Source organism: Mustela lutreola, chromosome 12 (assembly GCF_030435805.1).
Source record: "Mustela lutreola isolate mMusLut2 chromosome 12, mMusLut2.pri, whole genome shotgun sequence".
NCBI classification, from domain to species: Eukaryota; Metazoa; Chordata; class Mammalia; order Carnivora; family Mustelidae; genus Mustela; species Mustela lutreola.
Genome location: NC_081301.1, coordinates 9,709,285 through 9,736,814, shown reverse-complemented (window position 1 = coordinate 9,736,814; position 27,530 = coordinate 9,709,285). Strand labels below are relative to the sequence as shown.

The following is a 27,530-nucleotide window of genomic DNA, read 5'->3' as shown; positions in this document are numbered from 1 at the left end:
TCTTACTTTATTTATTTATTTATTTTTTAAATGAGTCTTTTTTTTTTTTTAAGATTTTATTTATTTATTTGACAGAGAGAGATGACAAGCAGGCAAAGAGAGAGGAGGAAGCAGGCTCCCTGCTGAGCAGAGAGCCCGATGCGGGGCTTGATCCCAGGACCCCGAGATCATGACCTGAGCCGAAGGCAGCAGTTCAACCCACTGAGCCATCCAGGTGCCCCTGCATCCTCTTACTTTAAAGTGTATTTTTTCGGTGTAGGGGGAGTTGGGGGGGGGTTGGCTAGGACCCTGGGAACATGGTCCCAGTGGAACATGAGACTCTTGATCTCAGGGTTGTGAGTTCAAGCCCCATATTGGGTGTGGAGATTACTTTAAAATAAAATATTTAAATAATAAACAAATGAATAATATAGAAATAAATGATAGTAAATAATAAAAAATGAACAAATAATAAATGAATAATAACTAAATAAATAAAATATTTAAAATTTCAATCTCACGACCCTGAGATCACAACCGTGGCAGAAATCAAGAGTCAGACTCTCAGCTGACTGAGCCACCCAAGCACCTCCAAAATTAATTTTTTTTAATTTTATTTGAAGATTTTTAACATTTTTTTAAAGATTTTTATTTATTTATTTAACAGAGAGAGAGAGACCAAGGAGGGGGAGCTGCAGAGGAAGAGGGAGAAGCAGGCTCCCCACTGAGTAGGGAGCCTGATACGGAGCTTGATCCCAAGGTCCTGAGATCATGACCTGACTTGAAGGCAGACACCCAATTGACCGAGCCACCCAGATTTTATTTTATTTTATTTTAAATTTTATTCATTTATTTGACAGAAAGAGAGAGGCAGCAAGAGAGGGAACACAAGCAGAAGGACTGAGAGAGGAAGAAGCAGGCTTCCCACTGAGCAGGGAGCCAATGCAGGGCTCCATCCCAGGACCCCGGGGTCATGACCTGAACCAAAGGCAGATGCTTAATGACTGAGCCACCCAGGTGCCCCTGAAGATTTTATTTTATTTATTTTTTTTAAGATTTTATTTATTTATTTGACAGAGAGAGATTACAAGTAGGCAGAGAGAGAGAGAGGAGGAAGCAGGATCCCTGCCGAGCAGAGAGCCCGATGCGGGACTCGATCCCAGGACCCTGAGATCATGACCTGAGCCGAAGGCAGTGGCTTAACCCACTGAGCCACCCAGGCGCCCTGAAGATTTTATTTTTAAGTCATCTCTACACCCGCCATTGGGCTTGAACCCACAACCCAAAGATCGAGAGTCAAATGCTCTATAGACTGAGCCAGTCAGGCACGCCTAAAATTAATTTTTAAAAGTTTGTCGCAGAATTAATGACATCCACAGCACATATTTCTTCATTTGTTCAACAAATATTTATATAGCACTTACAACATGAATGAGACAGATATGATCCTTGCCCTCATGGAGCTTACAGTCTGACAAAGACAAACAGAATAAATATAAATGAGCAAATCCTAATTGCAAAGTGTGATTCATGCCTAAAAGGGAAAGAAGGGTGCTGTAAGAAAAATGGAGTGGAAGAGGCCTACTTTAGGTTGGCAATATAGTAGAGAGAGATTATAAAGTGTATTACCAGCTGGCCAAAGTTCAGTTCCAGGCTCTATTACTCATAGTGTGACTTTGGCAAAGTTATTTATCCTTTCTGTACTCTAGTTTTCTCAGCTTCTACATGGAGATAATAACTGTCATCATATTGTATGCAGAAGATAAGAATAACACCTTATAGGCTTGTACTAAGGTTTAGTACAGTTAGTGGTATATAAAAAGGGCTTAATGATACTACGTACAGAGTGAGTGCAACATGAATGTTAGCTCTTAGTGTAGAGAGGAAGGGCCTTTCTGAAGAGGTAACATTTAAGATTTTAAGAGGGAAAAAGTGTAAGGATGACATGTCCAGAATTTCTTTTTTTTTTTTTTTAAGATTTTATTTATTTATTTGACAGGCAGAGATCACAAGTGGGCAGAGAGGCAGGAAGAGAGAGAGGAGGAAGCAGGCTCCCTGCTGAGCAGAGAGTCTGATGCGGGGCTCGATCCCAGGACCCTGGGATCATGACCTGAGCTAAAGGCAGAAGCTTTAACCCACTGAGCCACCCAGGTGCCCCGACATGTCCAGAATTTCTTGGAGAAAGAATTCCAAATGAGGAAAAGATGCTATTGTTTTTGACTTTTTAAAATTATTAATACCATTCTCTTTAGAAAGCTGGCAATTCACTTTTTAGCTTTGAATCTCAGTAAGTGGAAATTAATCCTACTTAAGATACCTTCTCAGAACTGGGAAGTAAGGCAAGTAAGGAGATGGACATGACCATTCTTTACAAATTATAATATGGGTTGAAAGGGAGATGACATCAGCAACATTGCTTTCCTTGCTGATAAGTCAGTGAACAGGTAGCTAATGAAAGTGGATAGTATCACAGGTGACAGTTCTCACATTACCAAATCATGTGGTAAACTCCCCCCTGTAGCCCCACCCCATTCAGTAAACCTCACTCTTGATATACACAGCAGAGAGAAATAAGGGAAGCATCCTTCAGAGTGTTGGGTGATCTCTTAGAAGAGGTGATAGACACATTGGTCATTTATTTTGGAAAATGTACAGAACTTGCTCACTGGAATGTATTCTTAGTTTTCCTTTGGCAAAGGAGGAAATCTAGGCTCCTGGTTCTGCCATTTATGTAGGCTAATCAGTTTAAATTCTCTGGGCCTCCATTTCCATTTTAAAAACAGATCTCAAAAGTTCCTTCCAGCAATTTCTGAATGTGATTTCTAGTATAAAGCATAGGTTTCACAAAGAAAAGTGGTCGCTACTTTGCCCACAAACCTTTTCTGGTTTTTCTTATGCGCAACTCCAGTTTGGCACCCTGAAATGGAGCTAGCCAAAAGACACAGGATGCATCAGAGCATTCTGCAGCTCTGAGCAAAAATCTCCATCTAGACGTGCATGAACATGTGGCAGAGCCAATCTAGTCCTCGTTTTCTTTCCTTTAGGAGAGCAAAATTACTGAATTACTGACTACTCTTTTGTTTGTTTGTTTGTTTGTTTAAGATTTTATTTATTTGAGAGAGAGGGACAAAGATAACAAGAGGGAGCACAAGTGGGGAGAAGAGGGAGAAGCAGGCTCCCTACTGAGAAGGGAGCCTGACACAATGGTCCCTTTCAAGACCCCAGGATCGTGTCCTGAGCCGTAGGCAGATGTTTAACGGACTGAGCCACCCAGTTGCCCCCAGAATTACTGAATATTCCTAAAAATCCTCTGTGGCAGACAGCAGTGGAGATTTTTCCATTAATATGGGAACTCACGAATACTTCAGGTGTTTGAATCAGGATATTTGAGCTGTGAGAAGAGCCGCAGACCTCAAATTCCACTTTGTCAATAAATTCCTGTTATAATTTCAAGAATTGGTATTCGAGGGGCGCCTGGGTGGCTCAGTGGGTTGAGCCGTTGCCTTCGGCTCAGGTCATGATCTCAGGGTCCTGGGATCGAGTCCCGCATCGGGCTCTCTGCTTGGCAGGGAGCCTGCTTCCCTCTCTCTCTCTCTCTGCCTGCCTCTCTGTCTACTTGTGATTTCTCTCTGTCAAATAAATAAATAAAATATTTTTAAAAAAAAATAAATAAAAAAAATAAAAAAAGAATTGGTATTCGAGATATTACCATCCCCATTTTAGAGATGAGGAAACTGGGGCTCAGAGAAGTTAGTGGACTTGCCAAATGTCAGGGTCACACGGTAAGTGCTGGAGCCTGGATTTGAACCCAAGCATGTCAGTCTAGTTCCACTAGGGTACCATAGCTCTACTCTTGAAGAGCTCCTGTGGTCTCTTTCCTTAGCTTTTCTTCTATTTCCTAGAACACAGCAACTGGTTTCAGTCTTCCTAAATGATTGTGGGGCTCCTGGAACATAGACATAGGTGAGCCATGGATCCATTTTTCAGGAAAGCTGCAGGGGAACTATGTTATGGAGACCAGAGGTAAAGCAAATGAGCAGACAGGACTGGTGTCTAAACTTCATTTATAGCTAAGAATAGCTTTACACTCGGGACACCTGGGTGGCTCAGTGGGTTAAAGCCTCTGCCTTTGGCTCAGGTCATGATCCCAGGGTCCTAGGATTGAGCCCAGCTTGGGGCTCTCTGCTCAGCGGGGAGCCTGCTTCCCCTTCTCTCTGTCTCTGCCTGTCTCTCTGCCTACTTGTGATCTCTGGCAAGTAAATAAATAAATCTTAAAAAAAAAAAAAAGGCATTACATTCTACAGAAGACCAACTCTGTGCGGGCAACTGGGCACTGAGCCCTTTGTATTCATTAGCTCATGTATTCTGCCCCATAACCTTGTGACAGAAATCTTAATAGCTCCATTTTCCCAGATGGGTGGCACTGAGGCCCAGAGAAAAGTAACTTCCCCAAGAATACTCTCATTGATGAACTTTGTATTCCTTGCACTTTTTGCACATGTACCTAGTTACTTGTTTTTCTGTCTGTTAGTTTGTAAACTCCAGGAGTCCAGAGGCCACATTTGGTTCGGCATAGTGCCTGCCTTAGTCACTAACGCTAATTATGGAGTCGGCTGTTTAAGGCACCAAAGGTTGAAGTGGCCTAAGGACCACGAAGGGAGATTTCACACCTAGAAAAGCATCTTTTTAACTCTCCCTTTTAAAAACCGTTCCCAAGGTGCCTCGTTAGCGCAGTAGGTAGCGCGTCAGTCTCATAAAAACCGTTCCCAGCAGCCGCTGTAACTTAAAACATCCTAGCCCTGCTGTCAAAGAAATTTGGGTCGTCCAAGTGGATGCCCAGCACCCCCCGGCAGTTCGCTACAGCCCCAGGGACGGCCAGCCAGGTCAGTTCCCGAGACTCGCTTGGCCAAGTCGACACTCGGGGAGGGCGAGGAGGAGCTTTCCTGGTACGGTTCACAAGGACGCGCCCTGGAGGCGGGGTCCTGGGAGCGGAGAGCAGGGGAGCGGTTGGCCGCTGGACTCTTCCGGGTCTGGGGGAGGGGCGAAGTTGTAATCCCCGCCCACATTGAGGGCGGAGCCACAACCGGGACCGTCCTTAGCTGCCGCAGGTAATGCGGTCAGGGTCTGGGATTCTCCGGGCGGTGGGTCTCAAGCTATCCTGGGCGGGGGCGGTCCCATCCTTTAGGGTAGTGGGCCCGGGCCGGGCGGAGAGCCCTGGGGAGGGTGCGATCGGACTCCGGCCCGGCGACAATGACGGAAAGGAACCAGCCTGTGCTCTCTCGATCCAGAGTCCTGTCCTCTATCGCTGCCACGCGGGGATGGTGACTGGGGGATGGGACTGGCAGGGGTGGCTGTAGGAAGTCCCCGCCCATTCGAAGTTTTCACCACTGGGTCTTGCGGACCGTGGCCAGGGGCTTAGGCCAAAGGTTGAATTTATCCATTTATCTCCCAGGAATCTCATCCATTCTCCTTCTTCACTCATCCCTCAGTTCTACTCTAAGCCGAGCCCATTGGTAGGTTCTCTGGTTGAATCTGAGAGGCCCAGTTCTGTTGGAATTCAGTGCAGAATCTAAACTAGAGACCTTTAAATAGATAATTACTTTCAGGGTGATCCCTGCAATGATGGTGGCTGGATAACCTTGCAGAGGGAGAAGGAAGTAACTTGAGGATGTAAATGGAAAGCAACAAATCAGGGAAGGTTACACTGAGAAGGGGGGGGTACGTTTGAACTGAGCTTTGGAGGTTCATTGGGATTTTCCTAGTTGACAAGACATTTCAGGTAGGGGAGGTAGCACAAGATACAAGATATGGGGGCGCCTGGGTGGCTCAGTGGGTTAAGCCTCTTCCTTCTGCTCAGGTCATGATCTCAGGGTCCTGGGATCCAGCCCTGCATTCCACCCCCCCAAAAAAAATCCGGCTGTCTGCTCAGCAGGGAGCCTGCTTCCCCCTCTTTCTCTCTGCCTGCCTCTCTGCCTACTTGTGATCTCTCTCCCTGTCAAATAAATAAATAAAATCTTTTAAAAAATGATACAAGATATGAAAGGGCCTGCCATGTTAGAAACAACAAATACAACAAGAATAGCTCACTATAGCAAGAAGTGTGGCGCTGGGTTCCTGAGAAGAAGGTTGAGTCCAGAAGGCTTTGAAATCCATGCTGAGGCCAGGATTTATCCCAGAGTTCAGTATTTCCCAGCCTTTTAAAATATTTTTTGGGGGGGTGTCTGGGTGGTATAGTCCATTAAGCCTCCAACTCTTGGTTTCCAGCTGGGGTAGTGATCTCTGGAGTGATGGGATCCAGTCCCCCACCTTCAGGTTACACGCTGAGTTGGCTTGGGACTTCTCCCTCTTCCTCTGCTCCCCTCCCCAAATAAATAATTCTTTAAAATATAAATAAAATAAAATATTTTATCTTTTGGAGTGCCTCGCTGGCTCAGTTGGAAGAACACGTGACTCTTGATCTCCGGATTGTGAGTTCGAGTCCTGTGTATGGTGTTGAGATTATTAAAAGAAATAAACCTTAAAAAAATAAATAAAACAAAATATTTTATCTTTTGATGAGTGTGAATATTTTATGGGCCCTGAAAAAAATTTTTTCTAAGATTTTACTTACTTGACAGAGAGTAAATACACCAGTAGGGGGACCAGCAGGAAGAGGGAGAAGCACACAAGGAGGGGGAACAGTAGGTAGAGGGAGAAGCAGGCTCCCCACTAAGCAGAGAGCCCAATGCAGGCTCGATCCCCTGATCCTGGGATCATGACCTGAGCTGAAGGCAGACACTAAACCAACTGACCCACCCAAGTGTCCCCCTGAAAATTTTGTATATGCCCCTTCTCCATGAAAATCACAGATACACAGAAAACTTTAACCAAAAACCTTGTATAATTGTGTTAATAAAGTTGTATTATATTTGCCTCCCAAATATAACTTTATATCAAAGTGTTGTTAATGTTTATTCAAATTAATCAGGCCCTAGGAATTGGCACATCAAAAGGAAAGTTTTTTTGTTTTGGGTTTTTTTTTTTTAAGATTTATTTATTTATTTATTTGACAGAGAGAGATCACAAGTAGGCAGAGAGGCAGGCAGAGAGAGAGAGGAGGAAGCAGGCTCCCCTCTGAGCAGAGAGCCCGATGTGGGGCTCGATCCCAGGACCCTGAGATCATGACCTGAGCCGAAGGCAGAGGCTTTAACCCACTGAGCCACCCAGGCGCCCTGTTCTGTGTTTTAGGTGGAAGATAATTTAAAATGTCTAAAAAGTGCCTTTCTTTCTTATGCAGAGGATACCATGAAGCTGCTGCCAGTCTTGGAGCCTGGAGACAAGCCCAGGAAAGCAACATGGTCTGTAAGGAAGGATTCAGACAGAGAAAAACAAGAGTTTTTGTTTCATTTTAAGTTGTTTACTTTCATATTTGATCATCTATGAAAAAGGGGAGAGATGAAACTGTCTGTAGTTGCTGGTAATTAGACTCAAACTGTCTGGAAAGGTCTTCAGAGGAAAGATAGTGGGGCAATAATTATTGCAGAGCAGATGTTGATTTTATTAAAATCCATTTTCTAGGAAGAGTAAGGCACTGACCATCTGGCAGCCTCAGCTCCAACACCGTGTCTTGCCTCAAGCTGTGATTCACTTTTCAGATTTTCAGGGAAGAGGATTTGGATTAAACCAGCCTTGCTGTTTCTCAGCTGCTGGTTCAACCAACCCTTTATACAGCTAACACTGGCCCGACAGGGGCAGCTGCCGTGTAGGTGCTGAAGGTACAGAGGGGAATAGTCTCTGCATTGTGGGGGCTGCCCTGAGCAGGTGATGGTGAGGAAATGTGGTCAGCACTGAAGCAGGGCTCACAGAAGGCTGTAGGGGGGAGGCAGTGCTTTGTAGGACTTTGCTTCTGGTTTGGCTTACCAGTGTCCACTCTTACTCCAAAGCCAACATACATCTGATCCTGGCATTCCCTGGTTTAAAACCCTTCATGCCTCTCTCTGATCTCTCTCTTTTTTTTTTTTTTTTTTAAAGAATTTTATTCACTGGGGCTCCTGGATGGCTCAGTGGGTTAAAACCTCTGCCTTCGGCTCAGGTTATGATCCTAGCGTCCTAGGATCGAGTCCTGCATTGGGCTCTCTGCTCAGCAGGAAGCCTGCTTCCCTTCCTGTCTCTGCCTGCCTCTCTGCCTACTAGTGGTCTCTGTCTGTCAAATAAATGAATAAAATCTTAAAAAAAAAAAAAAAAGTTAAAGTTTAAAAAAAAAAAGAATTTTATTCATTCATTTGAGAGAGACAAGAGTGTGAATGCACCAGCAGGGAGGGGCAGAAGAAGAAGCACACTCCCTACTGAGCGGGCAGCCCAAGGCAGCGCTCAACCCCGGGATCCTGAGATCATGCCCCAGGTCGAAGGCAGATGCTTAACCCACTGAGCCACCCAGGCACCCCTTGTGCCTTTTTTTTTTTTTTAAGATTTTATTTATTTATCAGAGAGAGAGTGGGGGAGAGAGCGAGCACAGGCAGACAGAATGGCAGGCAGAGGCAGAGGGAGAAGCAGGCTCCCTGCTGAGCAAGGAGCCCGATGTGGGACTCGATCCCAGGACACTGGGATCATGACCTGAGCCGAAGGCAGCTGCTTAACCAACTGAGCCACCCAGGCGTCCCCCCCTTGTGCCTCTTTGATCTTAAGATAAAAACCAGAGTCCTTCAAATGGCCCATTGGACCTTGCATGATCTGTCCCTGCCTGTCTTTCCAATCTCAAGTACCCTAACTCATCCTTTGTTCTCTTTCTCTTCTTTAACACACCTCGCACTGCAAACTCTGATACTGGTCTCTACCTGGGTCACTCTTTCCCTCTATCTTTCATCCCTTTCTTTGTCCAGCTAACTTCTACTCATTTCTCAGTTCAAATGGCGCTTCTTCAGGAAGCCTTCTCCGACCACCTCCTTCTCCCACCTCTCCTTATACAGATTAAGGCCCTCTCATGACGTGTTGTCATACAATATATCCCTTGTACTCTTTTATAGCACAATTAAAATAAAATGGATAGGGCGCCTGGGTGGCTCAGTGGGTTAAGCCACTGCCTTCGGCTCAGGTCATGATCTCAGGGTCCTGGGATCGAGTCCCGCATCAGGCTCTCTGCTCAGCAGGGAGCCTGCTTCCCTCTCTCTCTCTCTGCCTGCCTCTCCGACTACTTGTGATTTCTCTCTGTCAAATAAATAAATAAAATTTTTAAAAAAATAAAAAATAAAATAAAATAAAATGGATATTTGTGAATTTATCCATTTAATGTTTCTCTTCCCAACTAATCCATAAGGGCTCTGAAGACAGAAATTTTTTGTCTTATTCACCAGGCATCTAAGTGGCTGTGTACTCTTGGATAAGTTATTTCATCTTTCAATGTCTTGGGCCCTCAGCTGTAAAAGGCAGATGATGATAATGGTACTGTCCTCCACCATGGTTGCCTCAGCCGGTTAAGCCGCTGCCTTCTGCTCAGGTCATGATCCCAGGGTTCTGGGATCGAGTCCCACATCGGGTTCTTAGCTCAGCAGGAAGCCTGCTTCTCTCTCTGCCTCTGCCTGCCCCTTTGCCTGCTTGTGCTCTCTCTCTCTCTTTGACAAATAAATAAATAAATAAAATCTTAAAAAAAAAAAATAGTACTGTCCTCAAGGGGTTTTGTGCAGATTAAGGGAAACCAGGGCTGTCAGGAAGTTAGCCGTGGGCATGATACATTGTTGGGAATCATTCAGGTAATAATAGGAGGTGTGAGTCTGGTTATCAGAAGAGAGATCTGGAAAAGAAATGGAGACTTGGAAATCACTGATGAATATAAAGGTTGGTGGTAACTGAGACCATCAGTGCTGATGAACTTGATAAGGTCAGCTAATGGAGATTGAGAAGCGAAGAGAATCCAGGGGTACTAAGCCTCAGGAAACAGCTGGTGGCGAAGGATTCAGAGCACAAAAACAAAAGAGCAGTCAGAAAGATGGGTAGAGAACAAAAAGAAGAGATGTGGAGAACCAGGTAAGGAGAAGGTACGAGAAGGAGGGAAGAATCAGGACCATCAGATGCCAGAGAGGTCAAATGAGACAGGGCCCGAGAAACAGCTGCAGAATTTTCTTTTCCAACCAGGAAGTTTGAAGTATGTTTTTACAGTCATGTTCAGAATAACTTTAGAGAATGAGATGGATGGGTCCTGTATTTGGTTTTTTTGAGAGTCCTAGCTCTGGCTTCTATCAGGCCAAGCTTTATGAATAGTCTGGGAAAGCTCTTAAAATCAGCACATTCTGGAGGATATTACTTGACAATGCATCGAGGGCTTGTGGCTAAAGAGCTAGGGCTGTAGGTTCCTATGTGAGTGCACCGGAAGCTCTGGCCACCATTCATTGAGATCCTCCCTATACTGGTTACAAGACCTCATCTTACCCTTCCCAGGAAAGAACTATTGCCGTCCTCATTTTACAAATGAGGAAACTAAGGAGGATTTAGAAAGGTTAAATGACTTCCGAAGGGTCACACTTCTCAAAAGCATCTGACCTGGGGCTTGAACCCAGTCTGCCTGAATTCACACATCATGCTCACGACTCCCATTTCATGCCTGGACACACCACTGAACTTTTCTGGCTGTCAGTTTCCCTGTCTACCCAGTGGGGACAGTTACTAGTCCAGGGCATCCCCATTAGGCTAACGTGAGATGAAGTAGTGACAAAACTGAAAAGCCAAATGTTATGTGCAAATGCAAGGTACTATGATTAATCAGGGAAATACCGCTTTCCTGGATGCAACTTAAAGTGTGTGTGTGTGTGTGTGTGTGTAAGAGCCCTCATCCTGGGGGACTATTTCATTGGAGTAGAAAAAACATGCTGCTGCCCAGGTCTCCTGAATACATCCTCCCTTTGGCAGGTACACCTTGACCCCACCTGGAGAGAGCCCCTGTGCTCGGGTTGGCCACAGCTGTTCTTATTTACCTTCCGTTGGTGACGCCAAGAGTGGGAAGGTCTTCATTGTTGGGGGAGCAGATCCACACAGGAGCTTCTCAGATGTGCACATCTTGGACCTGGGTAAGACCAGCACCTGTGGAGCGGGTGTCCTATAGCCAAAGAGCAGAGCTTGTGCTACACTGGCCATGACCAGAGCATTTGTCAGGACACCAGTTCCAACTAGAGAGCAGGGATGTCCTGTAAGGAAATGAACATCCCTGAGAACTCCCTAAGGTCTCAGCAGATCTCTGGAACACATCCACCCAACCAGTAGCTTCTTTTATGGGGGGGGTGGGGGGTACACAGTGTCTGTTTAGAGCCCTGAACATTCAACCATTCCTTCACCAAACAAATAGTCCTCTGCGAGACATAGATGGATCTACCTCGTCTTCCGTCCACATATCCAGTTAATCACCAAGTCTCAAGTGTCTCTATCTTCATCCGTGTCTGTCCATTTCCCATACTACTACTGCAGTCCGAGCATTATTATTTCTCCACTAAACGTTCCAACAGCCTCTTCTCTAGTCTCCCTGCTTCCAAGTTTACCCCTTTACAGTGCATTTTCTTTACCTAGCCAGAGAGTACTGTCTAAAATACAAATCTGACCATGTCCCTCCCATGTTTCAAGCTTTTCCCAGCTCATTTCTTGGCTCTCCCAAACCCGCATTTGCTACACTGAGTATCCTCTAGTTCCTTGGACGTGTCTAAATCTCTGGTCTCCAAGGCTTTGCACATATTGTTTCCTCTGCTTGGAAGGCTCTTCCATTTCCCTATCATGTAGCAACTGTTCATCTTTAAGATCTCAGATTAACTATCACTTCCATCAGGAAGATTTCCCTGCTGCTTCTGGACTAGCTTAGGCATTGCTACTTGTATCTCTCCTCTTTTTTTTTTTTTTTTAAAGATTTTATTTATTTATCAGAGAGAGAGGGAGAGAGCGAGCACAGGCAGACAGAATGGCAGACAGAGGCAGAGGGAGAAGCAGGCTCCCTGCTGAGCAGGGAGCCCGATGTGGGACTCGATCCCAGGACGCTGGGATCATGACCTGAGCCGAAGGCAGCTGCTTAACCAACTGAGCCACCCAGGCGTCCCGTATCTCTCCTCTTAACACTAGTCTCATTGCTGGCCCCCAAATATCTGGGGATCCTCCCCCACATGAAGCAATTCTGCAACACCTGCTGAGTATCCCACAACTCGGTTCAGTTCTGACACGATCCACCTGGACTTAACTTCAGATCCCACCGGTGAAGGGCCCAGTCCTATATGACTCTCTCACCCCTTCCCCACTCCAGATACTAACTGTAAGTTCATGTTGCTGCCTGTGCTTCTGACCTACCAACTTTAAATCAGAGATTCCCATGATCCCCTCCTCGGGTTCCATTAGTTTGCTAGAGTGTCTCACAGAACTTGGGAAAATCGTTTGCTCACTGGATCACTGGTTTATTATAAAAGGATATAACTCAGCTACAGCCAGATGGAAGAGATGCGTAGGGCAAGGAACGGGGGAAGGGCACGGAGCTTCAAGATGCTCTACAGGTGCATGGTCTCCCAGCAACTCCTTGTGTTTACCAACCTGGATGCTCTCCAAACCCCTTCTTCCGGGTTTTTCTGGAGGCTTCTTTACACAGGCATGATTGATTCAATTACTGGCCACTGGTGATTGATTCAACCTCTATCCCCTCTACCGTTCCTAGAGGTCGGGGTGGGAGGCTGGGGCTGAAAGTTCCAAACTTCTTCTTTTTTTTTTTTTTTTAAGATTTTATTTATTTGTCAGAGAGAGAGGAGCGAGAGTGAGCACAAGCAGACAGAGTGGCAGGCAGAGGCATAGGGAGAAGCAGTCTCCCTGCCAAGCAAGCAGCCCAATGTGAGTGGGACTCGATCCCAGGAAGCTGGGATCATGACCTGAGCTGAAGGCAGCTGCTTAACCAACTGAGCCACCCAGGTGTCCCGAAAGTTCCAAACTTCTAATCATATGGTTAGTTCCCTTGACAACCAGCCCCTATCGTTAGGGCTTTCCAGAAGTCACCTCATAAACGTAAACCCAGGCACTTGTTATGTAAGACACCTTTACAATCGTATAGTTTCGGAAATTCCAAGGGTCTTAAGAGCCCTGTGCTTGGAACTGACAAAGATCACATCTGTATTTCTTAATATAAATCACAGTTTGTCAGTCCACCTTCTGTATGTCCATAGTATTCTGTGCTTTCCCATTCTTCTCCCCCTTCACAGCTCTTATCCCATGTGATTGGTTTTTTGTCTGTCTTCCCCACAAGAGTATAAGTTCCTTGGAAACAAGGAACATAGTTATATTATCCATCATTGTATCCCAAGCCACTGTCCTGGTGCCTGGCACAGAGTAGGTGCTTTTTAAAAAATTAATTTGTTGTTGTTTTTGTTAGAGAGTGAGTGAGGGCACAAATGGCAGTGGGGTACAGAGAGAGAGGGACAGGGAGAGATTCTTTAAACAGGCTCCATGCTCTGAGCGCAGAACCCCACTTGAGGCTGGGTCTCCTGTCCCTGAGATCATGACCTGAGCCAAAATCAAGAGTCAGACACTTAACTGACTGAGCCACTCAGGCCCCCCAGAGTAGCTGCTTTTTAAGTATTTGGTTGGATGGATGAATGGATGGATGGATGAATTAATTAATTAATTAATGAACAAGGAATGAATGGTAGCCACTCCGGGCTACACGCAATAGGCAGAAGAAAACCAGTGGCCCACATACAAGTTTGTTAGGTCCATGTCACATGGCTGTTATTTTGATCTCAGTTGTTCACCAACCAAATGTGCAAAGGTCTACATATGAAAATGGAAATGGCTTGGCTTCTGATAATTTTGGGAGATCTGACATCAGTAGCCCTGCATGTCTACATGACAACAGTAGAGATGCCCCCTCTCAGGGGGGTTCTCATCCCCCAATGTGCCACCTTCCCTCCTGCATAGCCATCTGAATTACACCAGGCACTAGGAAATCAAAGGCAAGTGAAATCTCTTCCTGCCCTCAAGAAACTCACTGTTTAGATCACAAACATTTTTGGTGGGACTTAGTACTAGCTTTGTGACCCTAGCTAAGCTGTCTGAACCATCTGGGCTTCAGTGCCCTGTAAAATGGGGACTCCCCTTGGCAGTTGTGAACTTGTTTTAGCCAGAAATCATTTAGTTGAAGGTAACAGAAATTCTCTTAAACTGGCAGAAAAATAAGGAAGAATCTAAACATAGGAAATACAGCCCATCCTCAGGAGAGAGCAGAAAAAGGAATTGGAAAGCCATCAAAAACCATCTGCTGTCTCCCTGACTCTCTCTGGGGGATCTACTTTTTTTTTTTTTTTTAAAGATTTTATCTATTTATTTGACAGAGAGAGATCACAAGTAGGCAGAAAGGCAGACAGAGAGAGAGGGAAGCAGGCTTCCTGCTGAGCAGAGAGCCCGATGCGGGACTCGATCCCAGGACCCTGAGATCATGACCTGAGCCGAAGGCAGCAGCCCAACCCACTGAGCCACCCAGGCGCCCCGGGGATCTACTTCTTTATGTTGATGTTTCTTTTCTCTTCTCTGGACTTCGACTTTAGCTCTTTCTCCACACATGATAGAAGAAATTCGGAAATCTGTTTGAATTCCAGCTTCTCTGGAGGGAGGTTCTCATTGACCCATTTTGGGTCAAGTGACTACCTTTGAACCAATCAGTTGAAGCCAGAAAGTCAAGGTTTTGTAATACAAACAGGTCTTCTGGGATCTCCACCCTGATGGTTGGTAGAATGGGGACAGTTTCCCTAGAGAAGGGTTTCTGGACTAGGCAGATTACCCCTGAAGTTTCTATTATAGGACTTTTTAGAATTTGACCATATTCTCCTGCAAGTGACATGATGATTGTTCACTTACGCTTTTGACCATTTCCCCCTCTCTCAAGTCTGCCAATTAATAGAAGCAGTTGGCAGCTCCGACGCTGGGGCTGAGTGAAATGTCTTCTAGGAACATACCGGTGGGATTTGGCCGCTGTGGAGGGCCTCTTGCCCCGTTACGAGCATGCCAGCTTCATTCCCTCTTGTGCACCTCATACCATCTGGGTGTTTGGAGGTGCTGACCGGTCAGGAAATCGCAATTGCCTGCAAGTTCTGAATTCTGGTAAGTGGCCAAAAGTTATTTTTATTTACCTAAATAAAGAAGTAATTCCGATTCCATTTCCTGGAGCAAAACTCATTTGGATTGTCCTGAATAATTCATTTAACTTTGCTTACCTCTTAGAAAATAGGAATTTTCATTTTTTTAATTTATTTTCTTAAAGATTTTACTTATTTATTTGAGAGAGAAAGTGAGAGAGCATCAGCGGGGGTGAGGGCTAGAGAGAGAGGGAGAAACAGACTCCCCACTGAGCAGAGAGCCTGATGCAGAGCTCAATCCCAGGACCCTGGGACCATGACCTGAGCTGAACGTAGACACTTAACTGACTGAGCCACCCAGGTGCCTGAAAATAGGAATTTTAACATCTAGCAGAATCTGAAAATAACAGAATTACATCCCCCCTCCCCCGCCTCATACCATGTACAACCATCAACTTCTTAAAAGCCAAAACTGAAAGAAACTTCCGAGAACAGCGCTGCCAAGGGGACAACCAGGTCAAGGGGAAGTGAGTTTCCTAAAGTCACCAGGGAGTCAGTGACTGAGCCAGCCTAGAACCTGTCACCTAGATCAGGGGGTCTCAAATGGGGGTGACTATGTCCCCCAGGGAACACTTGGCCAAGTCTGGACACATTTTTGGTGATCAAGCTCGCGGTGTGGGGGGTTGCTACTGGCATCTAGTGGGCAGAAGCCAGAGATGCTGCTATCCATCCTGTAATCCACAGGACAGCATCCCATTATGGCAAGTTATCTAGACTCAAATGCCAATAGTGCCAAAGTTAAGAAACCCTGACCTAGATCCTCCTTTTATGTTTCTTTTAGCCAAATAGTGCAAAGTTCCTGCCCAGCCTCACTGGCAGTTTTATCACAGACAAAACAGTTAAGGAACATCTCTTCTGAGAGAATGTTCCTGAACTTCCCAGGGGAGGTGGACTTGTCTTTTTGTTAAAAATTGTAGTTTTAAAAAAATTGTAGTTAAAATTTTTGGGTTGTTTTAATAAACATAATTCATTGTAAAATATTTGAAAAAAAGTGTAAAGTGGACAGAAGACATCCACGATCCTATGACATTCAGGGTACTGATAACCTCTCTGTGTGCTTCCTTTCTTTTATTTCTCTGCATTTTTGTAAGCCTTAGTTCATACTAATTCAATTCTACACTAGGGTGCCTTTTTCCTTTTCATTTCATAGTTACTGTATAAATAATTTCCTATTAACTTTGTTTTAACATCACTTTTAATGGCTGCATGATCCTCCATTTTGGGACAATACTATAACTTAGTTTGTTTTCAGATTTTTACCATTGTAAATAACAAGGTGTGAACATCTTTGTTCAGAAGTGATTGACAATTATTTGCTTAGAATTCATGCCCAGGGTGCACCTGGGTGGCTCAGTGGGTTAAAGCCTCTGCCTTCGGCTCAGGTCATGATCCCGGGGTTCTGGGATCGAACCCCACATCGGGCTCTCTGCTTGGTGAGGAGCCTGCTTCCTCCTCTCTCTCTGCCTGCTTCTCTGCCTACTAGTGATCTCTGTCTGTCAAATAAATAAATAAAATCTTAAAAAAAAAAAAAAAGAAAGAATTCATGCCCAGAATAAAAAAGACCAAAGTAAAACACTGTGAACTTAAAGGCTTTTGATCCATGCTACCGACTTGATGTCCAGAGTTTTCTAACTGCTGCTCTCTCCAGCTCTGATTAATATTGCATTTTCACTCCTGACTGGCATTGAAATTATCTTTTATTTTTAAGATTTTATTTATTTATTTTTCGTGGGACTTGAACTCACAACCTGGGCCTTGAACATGGGGATTAAACTCACATGGTCTTGAACTCATAGCCCTGAGGCTTAAACTCACAACCATGAGCTCAAGATCTGAGTTGAAATCAAGAGTTGGTTGCTTAACCAACTGAGCCATCCAGGCATCCCAGGATTTTGTTTTTAAGTAATCTCTGTGCCTAGTGTGGGGCTTAAATTCATAATCCTGAGATCAAGAGTTGGACATTCTGCCAGTGAGCCAGCCAGGCACCCCTGAATTTATCTTTTTATTTAAAAAAGATTTTATTTATTTATTTGACAGATGGAGATCACAAGTAGGCAGAGAGGCAGGGGGGGAGGGGGGAAGCAGGTTCCCCGCTGAGCAGACAGTCCAATGTGGGGCTCGATTCCAGGACCCTGAGATCATGACCCGAGCTGGAGGCAGAGGCCAGCCCACTGAGCCACCCAAGTGCTCTTGAATTTATCATTTTTAAACACTGCTGATTCAATAGGCAACAGACTTTTATCTAATTATTTAAATATGCGTTTTGTTAACAATGAGCAACCTGGACATTTTTCACACGACAGTCCACTCTTGCCCAGTGCTCTCAATAAGATGCTTGTTTGCAAACAGATGGTCTTCTGTTCCATTGGGATAGTCATAGTTCTTACCTTGTTAAGTTTGGCTAGGATATAAATTCACTCAGTATCTGGCACACAATTAATGCTGGGTAGTTGTTGTTTTGATTGATGTAGCTATGGTTTAGCAGATGGAATCTGGATCCCTGGCCTTTTGATTTTCAATGATGGCATCCATTTGAATAAAATAAGGAGAATTTAGAAAGCCTCTGTCAGAGGAGTTGATTTTCTACCAGATCCCTTTCCTCTTCTAGAAAATATAAGTTGACACGATGCCCCCAAAATATGAAAAATGTGTCATTAGCTATTTTGTTACTAAGTCCAGTCTGTTGAAAGGCTTAGGAGTCCTTTGTGGTTATTTGTGCTGGTGTTTTGATGTGGGAGCAACACAATCCCAGGATTTTCTGATCCCAGAGGATGTGTACCTTCTAACTCCCCCTAAGATCCAAAAGCTCTCCAAGATCCATAACTCTCGAGATAATTACATTTTGCTTTGGATAGAGGCTGAGACTTGTTTCATCTCCAGGTTTGTGTTTGAGTTCCATACATATTACAGATGCTACCTGTGGCACTCTGGATGCTGAATGAAGACCTTTCCAGGGGCACCTAGGTGTTTCTGTCAGTTGAGCATCTGTATTTGGCTCAGGTCATGATCTCAGGGTCCTGGGATCAAGCTGCATGTCAGGCTCCCTGCTCAGCGGGGAACCTGCTTCTCCTCTCTCTCTGCCCCATCTCCCCACTGGTTCTCTCTCAAATAAAAATCTTTAAAAAACAACAAAAAAGACCCTTACAAAAGGCATAGAATTTCCTAGGCAAGAAATCATTCCTGGGGTGTTGTGGTGGCACGAGTGTGGGACTTTTGACAGATCTGAGTTCAAACCTCTGCTCTGCTACTCACAAGTGCTCTGACCTGGGGGGAAGGGTTTAAATTTTCTGAGCTTCAGTTCCATCGCCTACAAAATGAGGCTGCTTTCCATCCCCCTTCTAGAATTGAGTGGTGATGACAGACAAAATGCTAAGGACAGGGCACCTGGGTGGCTCAGTGGGTTAAGCCTCTGCCTTTGGCTCAGGTTATGATCTCAGGGTCCTGGGATCGAGTCCCACATCGGGCTCTCTGCTCAGTGGGGAGCCTGCTTCCCTCTCTCTCTCTGCCTGCCTCTCTGCCTACTTGTGATCTTTCTCTGTGTGTCAAATAAATAAATAAAATTAAAAAAAAAATGCTAAGGACAAGGTTTCTGCACAAGGAAGGTGCTCAATTAATGCATCTGTTTCTATAAAACTCATGCTGCATTCTAAAAAGAGAGAGGCTTCTTTGGACCTCCCCCAGATGGTTTAATTTTTTTTTTTTTTTTTTTTAATCAGAGAGATAGAGGGAGAGAGAGTGAGCACAGGCAGACAGAATGGCAGGCAGAGGCAGAGGGAGAAGCTGGCTCCCAGCCCAGCAAGGAGCCCGATGTGGGACTCGATCCCAGGATGCTGGGATCATGACCTGAGCCGAAGGCAGCTGCCTAACCAAATGAGCCACCCAGGTGTCCCACAGATGGTTTAATTTTATTCTCAAGTCAGAAGAGTGGAAAATACATTGATCTTGGTGGTACTGAATAGAATCTGAATCCTAACTCAGACATTTATTAGCTATGTCACTTTATTTTATTTTATTGTAGATTTTATTTTTTAAGTAAACCTCCACATCTAATGTGCGTCTTATATTTACAACCCCAAGATCAAGAGTTGCACACTCCACTGACTGAGGCAGCCAGGCGCCCCTAGCCATGTCACTTTAAACAAATGACTTCATCTGTCTCTGCTTCAATTCCCTTATCTGTAAAATGGAGAAACTAATATTTACTTAGTACAGACTATTTAGAAGGAGCTATTATTATTACTATGACACTGTGATTGCTTTATCTATTTTCTTTTAATGGCCACATAGTCTGGGAAATTTGGCAGATTTAGTTCTAGCCACTAATGGGGAGAATTTTAGCAGGTGTTGGGCTGCTCTGAATGGGCCCAGGGTAGTCAGTAAAGGAGAAGAGCAATCAGAGAGGATGTTTGAAGGAAGATCTCCAAAACCAAATTGACCTCATTCTTAATTTTCAGTCTTGGGGGATTTGACTCTATCTGAGAAAATTCTCAGTATCCCCTATGACCCCTCCTTGATTTCCTTGGCACGAGAACCCTGCCTAGACTTCTGCTGTCCACCTTGGGGTTGGGGGTGTGGAAGGTAACTGTGCCTAGCCTCAGAGTCAAGATATGAGATCCATCAGCCTGGATATTTTAGGTGCCTACCTTTTCTCTCTGGACCAGAAACGAGGACTTGGACCGTGCCCGAGGTGACCAGTCCTCTGCCCTCCCCAAGAACATTCCACACATCCTCTGCGGCCATTGGAAACCAGCTGTATGTCTTTGGGGGCGGAGAGAGAGGCGCCCAGCCCGTGCAGGATGTGAAGCTGCATGTGTTTGACGCAAGTATGGACTGGCGGGCACCCTAGGGCTGCCACTTACCAGGTCAAAGCCACCCCAGCCTACGGCTTACCTGATGTAGGAGGCAGAGATTAGAAAATGACACTTTGTCCGACGTCTCACTTCTAGATGTCTTTGACGTGTCCCTTACCTAATATCTTTCTCCCACAGCAACATGTGCATTTAAAAAGGTATAAATGGTCAATTTAAAATATTTAAACAGTGTAATTTATAAAGCAAAAAAACGCAAAAGTTTCCTCTTTAGCCTTTTCCTTTCTACTCCCCAAACAGAGGGAAACACTCATAGCAGTTCCTGATGTGTCCTCCTAGACTTGCCTATGCATTTATAAATCATATATATGTGGGTAAATGGACATTTATGACTCTTCTGCGAATTTTGAAATGATACAGAAGCCTTGGAACACATACATGGGATCAGATTATAAATACATTTCTGCGGCTTACGTTTGCAGGGGTGAGGCTCAACCTCCATAGGTGAAAGCATGCGTTTTTGAGGCTGCTGAACCTGGACTCAGGACCAGACCTGACAGACACTTCCTATATTACTTCTGACCAGTCAATCTCTCTAGGTCTTAGTTTACTGATCTGTAAATAGAGATAGCAATAGGGCCTACTAAAAAGAGCTGGGAAGATTAAATGAGATAATGTGATATGGTGCATAGCACAGTGGCTGGCGTACCTCAGGAAGCACCTCAGGAAGATGAACTGTGGTGATCCCTTCATTTAATCACACACATGGATGTTTTCTAAGTCAATACCAGTTTCCTTGCAGAGCCTATCCTGTGGGTAGGCTCTGCATTCATTTTCCTACTGACTGACTTTTTGCTGACAGTCCGACAGCGAACATACACATTAACTTTTGTGTATGTTACCAACATTTAGTAGATGCTTAAGAGTGGAGTTCCTGGGTGAAAAAGATGTAAACATTTGGAATTATGAGACCTCTTGCCAGATTTTTGCATAAGGAGCATCTATTTACATTTCTTCCTCTTACTAGTAGGCATTGATGAATAACAATTTACAAATAACATGACCAAAATAATTTTCATGTGTGTTTTTCAAGAGAGACGCAGCCTTTTTTGAGAAGATGGAATAAGCAAAATTTCAAACTTCCAAAGTAAAATTGGAATAATGAAGACACCTCACAGTATGACTTTTGTCTTTGCAAATCTTTTAAGGAAGTTTCTAAAGTTTTTAACTAATGTTGGTTTTGAATACACGAAACTCTAAGGATTGAGGAAAAAATGTACATATATATGTATGCTTTATATGTAGTTGTATATATAAAATACTGTCACTCCCAAATTATTCACTTCTCAGTGTGTTTACAGTCTTTTTTTTTTTTTTAAGATTTTGTTTATTTATTATTTGACAGACAGAGATCATAAGTAGGCAGAGAGGCAGGCAGAGAGAGAGGAGGAAGCAGAGAGCCCGATGTGGGGCTCGATCCCAGGACTCTGGGATCATGACCTGAGCCGAAGGCAGAGGCTTTAACCCACTGAGCCACCCAGGTGCCCCCTTTTTTTTTCTTTTTTTAAACAGCAGATATGGGGCACCTGGCTGGCTTAGTCACTAGAGCATGGGACTGGTTGGGCGTAGAGTCTACTTAATAAAAATAAATAAAATTTAAAAATAGCAGAGATAATTCTACATGTAATATTTATATCCTATATTTTTCATTTAAGTACTTTCCCTGTGATTGGGAGGTTTTCACTATTTTTATTTATTTGTTTTTAAGATTTTATTTATTTATTTGACAGACAGAGATCACAAGTAGGCAGAGAGGCAGGCAGAGAGAGAGGAGGAAGCAGCCATCCTGGGGCTTGATCCCAGGACCTAGGGATCATGACCTGAACTGAAGGCAGAGGCTTTAACCCACTAAGCCACCCAGGTGTCCCTTTTTGTTTGTTTTAAGTAGGCTCCACACCCAGGGTTGGCCTTGAACTGATTCTGAGATTAAGAGTCTCGTGCTCTACTGACTGAGCCAGCCACGTGCCCTAGTCTTCAACATTTTTAATAAATACATACTGTTCTGTCATGACTGTGGTAATAACAGTCATTCACCTGTTGAGTCACTGAAGCTATTTTCAGTTCTCCCCTCTTAAAAATAATGCTATGATGAATGTGTTTGTGCATAAACCTTTTTCAGATTATTTCAAACTGTATTCGTTCAAACAGTGGGGCTCCATGCACAACCTTTAGACATGCCTCCCATAGCAATTCTAACACAAACTCTCACGCACTGAGTAATTCCTCTGAGCCTATGCCTTATGTACATCATCTCATTTAATCCATACTTTAACCCTGAGAGCTGTAGTATGCTTACCCCCATTTTACAACCGTGAAAACTAGAGCTTAGGGAATTCGCTGGTAAAAGGCCACGAAGTTGTTCAATGAAATGAGCCAGTCTTAATTCCATACCTCGTGTTCTGACTCCTACTCTATACCGACCCTTTAGCAGGCCCTGCTACGTTTGAAAGTAGTCTTTTTTTACCCCCATGCTTCCAGCAAATCAGTCAAAGATACACTGTTAAGGCCTGTCGTGGAAGAAACAGTCTCATTCTTTTGAACTCTGGAGCAGTTCCAGGCCAAAGCAAAGAATAGTTTCCCAATACCCAGTAGAAGGGGCACGCATGTTAGGTAGTGAATTCTCTAGCCCCGGAAGTGTTCAGGCAGAGGCTGTATGGGCTGTGGAAGGAGGGAGGCCTGGTTTGGGTTGGCATGTTGGAGTGAATGACCCCAAGGTCTCTTTGCTGGGAAGTGAAGCTTCTTCTTCCTAGCTTTTTCATCTGATGTCCGTGAATTTACTTTTCTAGACACTATGACCTGGTCACAGCCAGAAACACTTGGAAAACCTCCATCCCCCCGGCATGGTCATGTGATGGTGGCCGCAGGGACAAAGCTCTTCATCCATGGAGGCTTGGCTGGGGACAGATTCTATGATGATCTCCATTGCATTGATATAAGTAAGTAGGGTAGAGTGCATGGGGGTTTGTCTTCTTAAAATTAAATAAAATGTGCTTTGATAGAATATAGCGCTGCCCTTAAGTGTGGGTAACCGGCCAGCTAGCAGAATCTTGGCTAGATTTCTGTCAATTGTGGCTGGAATAATAATAAATAATAAAACTGGGGCGCCTGGGTGGCTCAGTGGGTTAAGCCTCTACCTTCGGCTCAGGTCATGATCCCAGGGGCCTGGGATCGAGTCCCGCATAGGGCTCTCTGCTTGGCAGGGAGCCTGCTTCTCCTCATCTCTCTCTCTGTCTGTCTCTCTGCCTATTTGTGATCTCTCTCTCTGTCAAATAAATAAATAAAATCTTTAAAAATAATAATAATAATAATAAAACCAAGGAAAGCAATCCCTTTCTGAGTACTTGCTATGTACCCAGCCATGAATTATCTCTTATGCTTCCAACAACCCTGGTCCTTCATTAAAATTCATTATTCTTTGTATTCCCTGACTGGATTCCCTGGCTGGCATTAACCATTAACCCTGTGCCCATGAGGGGCATGGACAACTTCGAATGTGTCTAGAGGTAGCCATGCTAAATAGTTAAAAACACCAGGAAGAGGGAGCCCCTAGGTGGCTCAGTCCATTAAGCATCTGCCTTTGGGTCAGGTCATGCATGATCTCTGGATCCTGGGATCGAGTCCCACATTGGGCTCCCTGCTCAAGGAGGGAAGTCTGCTTCTCCCTCTATGCTCTCCCTCTCTCTTTCCTTCTTAAATAAATCTTAAACAGACACACAGACACACACACACACGAGAAATAGAAGAAATTAAGGAGAACATGAGAATTGTCTCTAGGGGTCTGAAGGGCTGATGTGTCCTAGAGATCCTGGACTTATTCTGGGTCATTCTTTCAGACTATGAGCTTCTTTAGGGCAGGGGCTTTGTCTCTTTTGTTCCCCAGTATATTTCCAGCACTTAACACAGTGTCTGGAAGATTGAGGGTGATGAGTGCATGCCTTGGATGGACAAAAAAATGAACATCTTTTGTGTTACTGTAGAATACAAGAATTAGAACAGTGGGCAGAAGGCAGGAGAACTGCTATGCAGTGTTTTGGGCTATCTTGCCCAATAAAGGATTCTCTAGGTTGGTGACATCCGAGACTGGGTGACACTGATTGGGATTCTTGTTCTGGTTAGGCTGGGTGATTCTCCCTTCCAACTCTGAGATGCTGGGCCCCTGCCTTGAATTGACAGATGGAAAAATATCTTCACAGAGGTGTTCCTTGCAGCGGTTGACTGAGGCTTTATTTTTAAATTATTTGTTTTTTAAGACTTTATTTATTCGACACAGAGAGAGAGAGAGAACGAGTCGGGGGGGTGGAGAGGATGGCAGACAGAGAGGGAGATACAGGCTCCCTGCTGAGTAGGGAACCAGACATGGGACTTGATTCCAGGTCCCTGGGATCATGACCTGAGCCAAAGGCGGATACTTAACTGACTGGGCCACCCGGGCACCCCTCAATGGGGGTTTTAATGTGTATTTTATTTTATTTTTAAAGATTTTATTTATTTATTTGACAGGCAGAGGTCACAAGTAGGCAGAGAAATAGGCAGAGAGAGAAGAGGAAGCAGGCTCCCTGCTCAGCAGAGAGCCCGATTTGGGGCTTAATCCCAGGACCCTGGGATCATGACCTGAGCTGAAGACAGAGGCTTTAATCCACTGAGCCACCCAGGTGCCCCTTAATGTGTATTTTAAAAAAGAAAGTCCTACTCCCTTGTGCTGAGGAACTGCTTCCTGGCTATTTCTCTTCCTTTCCTACCATGGTAATTCTGTAAACCTAAAATGCAATAATATCGTGCCTCATTTCAATGCCTGTTTGAAAAGATGCAAATATCCTTGCCAAAATAGGTTGGGAGCAGGTGCTTGAGGCAGCACGTTACAGTGTTGAGAACACAGGTTCTAGCATCAGACCTGAGTAGACACACATTCTAGCTGTGCCTCTTGCTAGCTGTGAGGTCTTGGACAAGTGTCTCCATCTTTGATTCTGTTTTTTCACCAGTAAAAAAATAGTAGGCAGTTTCAGAGGGCTGTTGTGAGCAAGCAAAATGTTTAAAGTGCCTAGCCAACATTCCCAAATTTGCTTTCTAAGGAAGTGCTAGTATTTGAAACGTGCACACACGTAGAACTTGACTCCTTCTGGGCTCCAAATTAGTAAGTAGTGACACTCACCAAAGATAATATCCTGTTATTCGGTATGCTCCAAAGACCACTTATGTCAGAATCATCTGAGATACTTGCTAAAACTGGAGAGTACTGAGCTCCTCCTCCCTCCCTGGACACCCAAACAGAATTTGAAGCTCCCTCAAGTAATTTCTGCACCCATTAAACCTTGCTGTATTACCTCTCAGAGTGCTGAGTGGATCAGTTTGCACACTGCGGGAGTCTGACAGGTAAGGTGGAATCCATCTTCTAGGTCATGTTGTACCCACTTGCTTTCTCTTGGCAGGTGACATGCAGTGGCAGAAGCTAAGTCCCACTGGGGTACCTCCCACAGGCTGTGCTGCCCACTCAGCTGTGGCCGTGGGGAAACACCTGTATATCTTTGGAGGGATGACTCCTACAGGAGCGTTGGATACAATGTACCAGTATCACATAGGTGAGCAGGTGTTCACTGTGGGTCTTTAAACAAATGTTTAAGCAAATGTGATCATTCTTTGAAAGTATCAAGGTGCTTTGTTTTTTCTCTCCACATAAATCCAAAGGAACAAAGGCCAAACTTCAGGGAATGACATCATTAAAGCAGCAGCCATTAGCTTTTTGTTTTTTGTTTTAAGATTTATTTAGTTTAGAGAGAGAGAGAGACAGCATGAAGGGGAGCGGCAGATGGAGAGGGATTATCGCAAGCCCATTCTACACTGAGCGCAGAGTCGGACATGGGGCTCAATCTCACAACCCTGAGATTAGGACCTGAGCCAAAACCAGGAGTCTAAGACACCTAACCAACTGCACCATCCAGGAGCCCTAGATACTTCTTTCTTTCTTTCTTTTTTTAAAAGATTTTATTTATTTATTTGAGAGAGAGAGCATGAGAGGAGAGAGGTCAGCGGGAGAAGCAGACTCCCTGCTGAGCAGGAAGCCTGATGTGGGACTCGATCCTATGACTCCAGGATCATGACCTGAGCCGAAGGCAGTCGCTCAACCAACTGAGCCACCCAGGCCCCCCGCCCTAGATCTTTCTGTTGCTTCCTATTTTTGTTAGGGCTGATATAGCAAATCACTGAGCATTTCTGGAAATTTCTTAACAGAGCTTTTGTATGTTTGTCTTTTCTCTAACATAGAAAAGCAGCATTGGACCTTGCTTAAATTTGATACTTTTCTACCCCCTGGACGACTGGATCATTCCATGTGTGTCATTCCGTGGCCAGTGAGGTGTACTTCTGAGAAAGAAGATTCAAATTCTGTCACTCTAAACTATGATACTGAGAAAGGGGATTCCACCAACAAAGGAGTGACCGAAGGTGGTGACTCACATGAGGAAAGTCAGACTGACATACTGCTCTGTTTTGTGTTCGGCGGGATGAACACAGAAGGGGAAATCTATAATGACTGTATTGTGACTGTAGTTGACTAATACATGCCACATTTTTATTAAATGACAGACTTTCAGAGAAGTTAAATGAAACCTTAGCTGTTTTATACCTCCAAAATATTTTTTGCACACTATATCCCTCTTGCTCTCACCTACGCAGTAGGTGAGGAAATGGATAGCCCAAGTGCAAAAACCTCTATTAAAAGGGTTTTACCAGTAATATAGCTTAAGTAAATGTGATTGCTTTGGAGTATTGATCACAAAGGAGCACCCGGCTGGCTTAAGTCAGTAGAACATGTGACGCTTGATCTCAGGGTTGTAAATTCATGCCCCATGTTTTGTGTAGAGATTACATAAAAATAAAATCTTTAAAAAGAAAATTGACCACAAAGATGTTCTAGAATAAGGCTGTATAAATCAGGGAATGGACATTTACAGGTTGAAGTCTATCTTTCTAGTATTTAGAGCTGCTCTCCAGAAAGAGGTGCAGCCTGTTGGTATTTGGTACTGAGAGCCACTGCGGACAGGGAGGAAGAATGGTCCTTGTCTTTCCCAACCGCGGCTAACACCACAGCACACAGCACTGCAGATCACTTTTTTTTTTTAAGATTTATTTATGTATTTGACAGAGGTCACAAGTAGACAGAGGCAGGCAGAGAGAGACGGGGAAAGCAGGATCCCCGCTGAGCAGAGACCGCTGTAGGGCCCAATCCCAGGACCCTGAGATCATGACAGGAGCTGAAGGCAGAGGCTTAACCCACTGAGCCACCCAGGCGCCCCCTGCAGATCACTTTTAAGGTTTGTGTGGAATTTGGCCTGAAGACCTTCCGTATTACGCTCTAGGCTTGTCCAAATGCTTCCAGGGCACTGTAGCGGGGTCTGGGCCTGAGTAAAATAATCACACAAGCCCTCAGGTTTCATTTCTGCCACAGTTAACCAATTAACCTTTCAGCTGGTTGCCCACCTATAAATTACTTATCCTTGAGCAGTATTGGATTTCTTATTAGCACCAGAGAGCCTGCCCTTTATTGATCACAAATTATTCATTTAGATCATTTGTT

General features: G+C 44.5%; 1 protein-coding gene across 4 annotated transcripts; it reads left to right on the top strand.

The window, feature by feature from the left end:
- Positions 1-94: 94 nt before the first annotated feature.
- On the top strand, positions 95-26,849 carry RABEPK (Rab9 effector protein with kelch motifs). Of its 4 annotated transcripts, none has more exons than XM_059141631.1 (8): positions 100-214; positions 7,256-7,316; positions 10,858-11,015; positions 14,905-15,057; positions 19,754-19,915; positions 22,747-22,896; positions 25,387-25,536; positions 26,219-26,849. In XM_059141631.1, exons 1-8 carry the CDS (start codon positions 139-141, stop codon positions 26,509-26,511), a joined length of 1,203 nt encoding a protein of 400 aa, XP_058997614.1. In that variant the 5' UTR covers positions 100-138; the 3' UTR covers positions 26,512-26,849. The 4 variants fall into 4 exon arrangements, with proteins under 4 accessions (XP_058997617.1, XP_058997616.1, XP_058997614.1 ...); XM_059141632.1 differs by lacking the exon at positions 100-214 and adding an exon at positions 5,007-5,087; XM_059141634.1 differs by lacking the exon at positions 19,754-19,915 and having other exon boundaries at positions 95-214.
- The last annotated feature ends 681 nt before the right edge of the window (positions 26,850-27,530 follow it).